Source organism: Colobus angolensis, unplaced genomic scaffold, assembly GCF_000951035.1.
Source record: "Colobus angolensis palliatus isolate OR3802 unplaced genomic scaffold, Cang.pa_1.0 Scaffold31, whole genome shotgun sequence".
Taxonomy (NCBI): Eukaryota; Metazoa; Chordata; class Mammalia; order Primates; family Cercopithecidae; genus Colobus; species Colobus angolensis.
This window is the reverse complement of record NW_012116377.1, coordinates 6,972,691-6,979,781: the sequence shown is the minus strand read 5'-3', so window position 1 is coordinate 6,979,781 and position 7,091 is coordinate 6,972,691. Positions and strand designations below refer to the sequence as shown.

The 7,091-nt window shown below is 54.6% G+C and overlaps 1 protein-coding gene across 1 annotated transcript in view; it reads left to right on the top strand.

Annotated features, from left to right (window-relative positions):
• CHST13 (carbohydrate (chondroitin 4) sulfotransferase 13) overlaps positions 1-7,091 on the top strand; it is a gene marked incomplete at its 5' end in the record, with an annotated part of 18,924 nt that overhangs the window by 10,502 nt on the left and 1,331 nt on the right. The window contains 2 exons of the mRNA XM_011950852.1: positions 748-830; positions 6,857-7,084. Of these exons, the coding sequence (XP_011806242.1) occupies positions 748-830; positions 6,857-7,084 (311 nt within the window). The remainder of the gene's footprint in view (positions 1-747; positions 831-6,856; positions 7,085-7,091) is intronic.

The window sequence follows — 7,091 nt, the reverse complement described above, 5'->3', positions numbered from 1 at the left end:
CCGGGAGAGAGACAGACAGCATCCCTGTCCTCAGCTGGCAGACAGGCAGACAGCATCCCTGTCCTTGGCCGGGAGACAGACAGACAGACAGCATCACTTTCCTCAGTTGGGAGACAGACAGCATTGCTTTCCTCAGCCAGGAGACAGACAGACGTCATCCCTCTCCTCATCTGGAGATGACTGAACCTCCTTCCATGCGAAGCAGCATATTCCCTGATGGGGAGGCGCGGCTGCCACAGGCATCCACAGTGGGTCACCCAGCCAGCAAGGCGGCACTGAGAGGCTGCAGCCTACTGTGCCATCTGCACTGTTGCCCAAACCTTTCTGGCTGCCCATACACAGGATCTGGGGGTGCTGGGCAGCCAGCCAGCCTGGTGAGCCCCACAGGGGTGGGACATGAGGCCAGGGCAGATGGCAGTGGGTGAGGTTGGGTGATCTGGCCTTTCCTAGAGGGTTGGTGGGCTGGGTATCACCTTCCCACTTGTCCCCTCTTGCTTGGTACCCTCCAACTTTGGAGGGTAGGACATGGGAGCAGGAATGACACAAGACACTACCCTGGTGTAATTCTGCCCCATTAGTACCCCCTGCCATCCCCCATTCCACCGTGCCCCTAGGAGGTAGGCAAGACCCGGGAAGGAAATTGAGTGCCAGAGGTGGGTCAAATGTGCCTAGATGGGTTGGCCAACCCCCCAGTTCCACGCAAGTCCCTCTGATGTGGTGGCTACACTTCTCTCCTTATGCCCACAGTATTTGGAAACAGAGCCCTGGGCTCCAGCTGGCTTGGTAGGGAGAGGAGAAGCCCCCTGCAGAAGCTCTATGACCTGGACCAGGTAGGTGGACAGACCCCCAACCCAGGCATGCCCCCCTCCATCCCAGCCAGGAGCCTGACAGCAACAGTGCAGACCTGCTGGCACGAGACTGGACCCCACACTGGGGCATGGAAGGGCGTCCTCCCCAAACCCAGGCTTTGTCAGAGAGCAGTGACAAGGGCAAATCTTGGGGGTAAGATGAGACACCTGGGGTCTCTACCTACCTATCTTCCCATCCATCAACAATTTGAGGCCAGGCACAGTTCTTTGTGTTACAGATAAAAAAGAGTCAAAACAGACCCTATACCTGCCCTCAGGAAGTTCACAGTCTAGTGGGAGACCAAATTTCAGTGCATGCTGCAGTGGGGAGGTGTGCAGGGACCCCCAACCCCGGCGTGATTCTCAAGCAGGTGGACCAGGCGGTTCGTTGGCCCACACACCCAACTTCAGCTGGGGGCATGCAGGGACCATGCACAACCCCAAACACATACATACAACTGTACCCCACCACCAAGAACCCCACACTCTGGTTGTGTCTCTCTCTCTCTCTCACACACACACACAGAAGTACTTATTCAGACAGCATGTATTGAGCACCCACTCATGCAGACTGTGTTCAGGATGCTGAGATCCAGCAGCAAGCAGGTCAGCCAGGTCCCTCCCCTAGTGGAGCCACCAGTTCAGCAGGGGAAGATGTCATCCGATCACCACCCACACTAATATTTAACTAATTCTGCTCTAAAGGGGAGTATGAGGTGCAACAAGAGCTCTCCTGAGAGGGTCCTAGTTTAGAAGGGGGAGAGGAACTCCTCTCCAAGGAAGGGACATTGGAGCTGAGACTGAAGAGAAAGAGTCAACAGGCAGACAGGAGGGGCCAAGCACCACAGGCAGGGGGAATAGCTGTGCCAAAGGCCTGGCGGGGAGTGGAGGACAGGAGAAGGAGCACTAGGGGAGTCTGGAGAAGTGGGGGCAGCACGCAGGCCCTGCACGTGTGCAAGGGTAGCAGGGAGTCATGGAAGGTGTCCCCCCCCCCCCCCAGTGACGGAGTCTTGCTCTGTCTCCCAGGCTGGAGTGCAGTGGCGCAATCTGCAAACTCACTGCAAGCTCCACCTCCCGAGTGTGCGCCGTTCTCCTGCCTCAGCCTCCCGAGTAGCTGGGACTACAGGTGCCCGCCCCCGCGTCCGGCTAATTTTTTGTATTTTTGGTAGAGACGGGGTTTCACCGTGTTAGCCAGGATGGTCTCGATTTCCTGACCTCGTGATCCGCCCGACTCGGCCTCCCAAAGTGCTGGGATTACAGGCGTGAGCCACTGCGCCCGGCTGAGCCATGAAAGGTTATAAGCCAGGAAGGACAGCATCAGATTTTCACTTTTGGGGTATCCCTTGGACCGCTGTGTAGAGAAAGATCAGGGTGGTGTTGGGTAGGTGGCTGCTCACCAAATCCTGAGGGCTGAGCCGAAGGGGCTTGTGGAGCTCATCTGGCCCAAGCCTACAAGCAGGTAGGGAGGCCTTCCTTCACAGAGAGAGTGACTGACTGGCCCTGGGCCACACAACAGGCTGACGGTAGGACAGCACTCAGTAGGGTGCTGGGTTCCACTAGCTCTGGCGGCTTCTGAGGGGCAGATGGCTCTTCACGGCCTGAGGACCCTGTGACCACTGGGTGTCAAGTCCCTGGAGGCTTAGCACCTTGCGGCTGGAGAAAGAAAGTAATAAAAACCATTTGGCCAACAAGTGCTGACCTCGTGCCAGGCCCTTTAGTTCTGTGGACTCATTACGGCAACCCATAAGGTAGGGCCGTAATTGCCCCTGTTTACAGACAAGGAAACAGGCACGGGGAGGCAAGTGCCCTGCAAAGATCACAGAGCTTCTGTGGACTAGAGCCAGTGAGGAATCCAGGCAGCCATACCAGCGGGGGGAGCGGGGTGGGGAGTGAGGACAGGAGCTGTAGGTGCAGCCCTGGACAGTGGACATAGGTCTAGCTTTAGAGTCCCAAGGGGCCTGAGTTGGAGCCCTGGCTTCCCCACTGAGCGCTGTGTGACCTCAGGCAACTCAGTTCCCCTGAGCCTCAGTTTTCTCTTCTGTAAAATGGGTATTCAGGGACCTATGAGCAACAGCAGTGGCAGCCCAAGCTGCTTCCAGCCATGAGGATTGTTAGTGCTCACTCTTGAGCTGCTCGGAGACCGGCAGCCCACGGTTCAGCAGCAGCCAGTGCCCACCATCGTCCTCTGGATGTTGACTTCTGTTATAGAGTTGGCCTCCTGGCTGTAAGAGACTGCCAGGGCTGCAGACACCTCACAGGAGGGCATCCCAGGCAGAAAGTGAGTGGTGGGGTAAGGGTTTCCCCTGACTTTTCACCCTAAGGGAGACTTTCTTGGGAGCCATCTGGCTAACTTCCCCTGATGTCACCTCAGGCAGAGCCAGGCCACATCCCCTCCGAAACCCCCGACCCAGTGCTTCAGCAACGGCACACGAAGCTGAAGATCCGGCTCCCCAAGGCTGGGCTCATGCCCTGACACAGCCAGGGTCTGCCGGCAAGGAAGGAGGAAGACTGACAGGTGGCCGGATGGCCAACATTCCCTGCCACAAGAAATGTGTTGGGTCATCTAAAAGCTGAAAGCAGACCTTTCAGGGGCCCACAGCCTCTCCTGGCACCAGGTGGAGCTAGGCTTCTGAGGTCAGCCCTGACCGTGGAAACGGGGTCTCCCAGGTGTCCCCAGATCCCCACAGCATGGCTGGACCTGGCAGCCCTCCCATGGTGAGGGTGGCTAACTGATGGTCTTATTTCACTTAGCATGATGTCCTCAGGGTTCACCATTTCTCAAAATGGCGAGATTTTTTAAATGTAAGCACGTGACATGGCATTCGACACTACAGAAGGTCAGGTACAGTGAAGAGTAGGTCTCCTTGTCCAGCACCTGTCCTGTCAGAGGCCACCAGGTTCCTGGGTGTCCTTCCAGACATGCTCTAGGTGTGTAAGTGTAAGTAGTGTACACTGGTTTGCCGTGTGCTTATGGTAACTTCTTCAGAATCCCACCTACAGGCATGTCTGTCCTATGTCTGTCTGCCTCTTTTCATTTTGAAAAATTCAAATATATGCAAGACGTAGGGTTCAAGGAAGTGCTGCCTTCCCACCAGCTACTCCCACCTGGGATGATCGTGAAGCCAGTCCCAGGCTTGTGGATTCTGTGACTAAGTCTGAACGTATCTCTCAAAGAATAAGTCTCCCTCCACCCACTCTTTGTGAAACGGTTTTTATTTCTTTCCCTTTTTCAACATCAGTGTGAAGCCCTGTCCTGCCCTTTGGTTTTCTCACTTAGTGTATCTTAGACGTCTGTGGGATAGTTTTAAAGGCATCAGGAGCACAGTGTGCCCATGTGCAGGAGCGTACATGGACACACACACCACACACACACCACACACACCATACACATACACACCCCACACCACACACACCCCACATACCCCACACCATACACACACCACACACTGCACACACACCACAGACATCACACACACACCACACATACACAACACACACACTGCACACATACCACACACACACCCCACACCACACACACCCAACCACACACACCACACACACACCCCACACCACACCAACCCAACCACACACACCACACACACACTCCACACCACACACAGCACACACACCCCACAGCACATACACCACACACACCACACACCCCCCACATCATACACATGGCACACACCACAGACACCACACACCACACACATACACCACACATACCACACATATACCACACACACAACCTCCCACACCACACACACACACTCCATACCACACAGCACACACACGCCACACACCACAGACACACCACAGACACCACACACCACAAATACACATACCACACACACACCACACACATCATACACACACCCCCCACACCGCAGACACACCACACACACCCCACACATACCACACAAGCACACTACACACACACCACAAACGCCACACATTCCCACAAACCACAAACACACCACCCACATGACACACACTACACACACACACCACATACGCCACAAACACACACACTACACACATACCCCATACACACACCACACACACCAGACACAACTCACAATACACACACATCATGCACCACAGGTGTGCACCACACACACCACATACACACACACACCACCTACCAAAAGTGTGCACCACATGCGTGCACCACATGCATACCAACACACACTACACACAAACACAAACACACCACACATACTCCATACACATACAACACAAACCACACACACAACACACACCACACATGCCACACACACACATATGCCACACACGCATGCCACACACATGACATATGCATGCCACACATGCACGCCACACATGCACGCCACACACCAGAGACGTCATGCACCACAGGAACACACCACACACGTGTACCACACACACACACCACAGACACGCATTCCCACCCCACTGGTATCAGACCCTCCCAAGCAGGCCCTGACTCTGGTGTTCCCCCAAAGGCTGCTTTGGCCTCCTCTGAAATGGAAACACCCTGAAGGCTTTTTTCTTAACTGAGAACTTACATACCATACAACTCACTCTTTCAAACCCTAAAATTGGTTTTCAGCATTTTTACAAGGTTTTGTAACTATCACCGTTACCTGATTTTCAAACATTGTGATCAACCTCAAAAGCAGCCCAGTGTCTATCAGCAGCCCAGTGTCTATCAGCAGTCCTCTACAGTTCACTCAGGTTCTAGTTTCGTTCTCTCTGGATGTGACTGCTCTAGGGATCTCAGTAAGTGGGACTGTTCGGCACTCGTCCTTTTGTGATTGTCCTATTAGCTTGGCATAACATCCTCCAGGTCAGCCCACGTGGTGGTATGTGTCAGCACTGCATTCCTTTTCATGGCTGAGTCATATTCCATTGCATGGATGGCTGCATACATTTGCCTGCTCAGCAATGCACACTTGGGTTTTCTGGCTAATGTGAATACTGCTGCTATGAACTTCATGTACGATTTTTGCACGACGTAGGTTTTTAGTTCCCTTGAGAATATGCCTAGGACCAGAATTGCTGAGTTACATGTTTACTGGTTTTGAGGAACTGCCAAACTGCTTTCCACAGCAACGGCACCCCTTTAGACTCCCACCAGCAATGCGTGAAAGCTCCACTTTCTCCACATCCTCAGCAACTCGTTATTGTCTTTTAAATTATATCCTGAAGCCTCTTAATGTAATTTTAAGAAGTTAAAACATTTTCTTTTATGAATTCTTACACAAAAAATCGTAGGCAGGGGTGTTAATCTTGGAGATAAGAACCCCGGGTGGGGCAGGAGGGATCTGAAGAAAGGGGAGCTGGAAGCATGGAAGCGCGCTGGCCTGGGTCTCTGCATGGCTGAGGCTGCGAGGGGCTCTGGACCTAATTCGGAGAGCGATGAGGCTGCTGGCCCGCAGCAGGTGCTAGGTTAAACCCAGTCGGTGTTCCTTCTCATAGGAGGGATAGGCTCAGAAGGGGCAGGCTTCCTGCCCCAGCTCTGAGATAAGAATTTGCTGGGGGAATAAAAGAAGGGAAGGTGCAAAGGAGAGTGCTGACTGGTAAGTACAGAATCAGCCCATTTGTTACTGAGGCAAAGCAGCCTGACAGCCCACAAGCGGCTGCAGTTTTCAGTTGGGTGTGGAATTAAACAGCGCTGCTTCTTACGCAGCATCCTGCTTTTAGTAAACAGCGACGAGTCCATATGTGCCCGTACTCACACGGAGCACACTCTGATGCCACAATTCCTTATCACTCCTCCTCTGAGTGCCCCACAGCATACATACCCAGCGCGGCCTTCTCCCAGCCTCAGCAAGGTCAGAATCCGTTTCTCCCAAATCCAGGCCCAGGAGACATGCCCGGGCCCTAAACCAGGCAGTGATCAGTGGCAGCCCTGGGGTTCAAATTTGGGTGCCCGGTCCAGCTCCTGCTCCCAATTCTCGGGCGCATCCCGCCGGGACGCGAGATGCCCCGACGCGTCCCCCTGTCTCCTTCCCTGTCGCCTACAGGACCCGCGCTCTACCCTGGCGGTGGTGCACCGGCAGCGGCGCGACCTGCTAAGCAGCGCCTGTAGCCGCCACACACGCCGGCAGCGCCTGCTGCAGCCAGAGGACCTGCGGCACGTGCTGGTGGACGACGCGCATGGCCTGCTCTACTGCTACGTGCCCAAGGTGGCGTGCACCAACTGGAAGCGCGTGCTGCTGGCGCTGAGCGGCCAAACCCGCGGCGACCCGCGCGCCATCC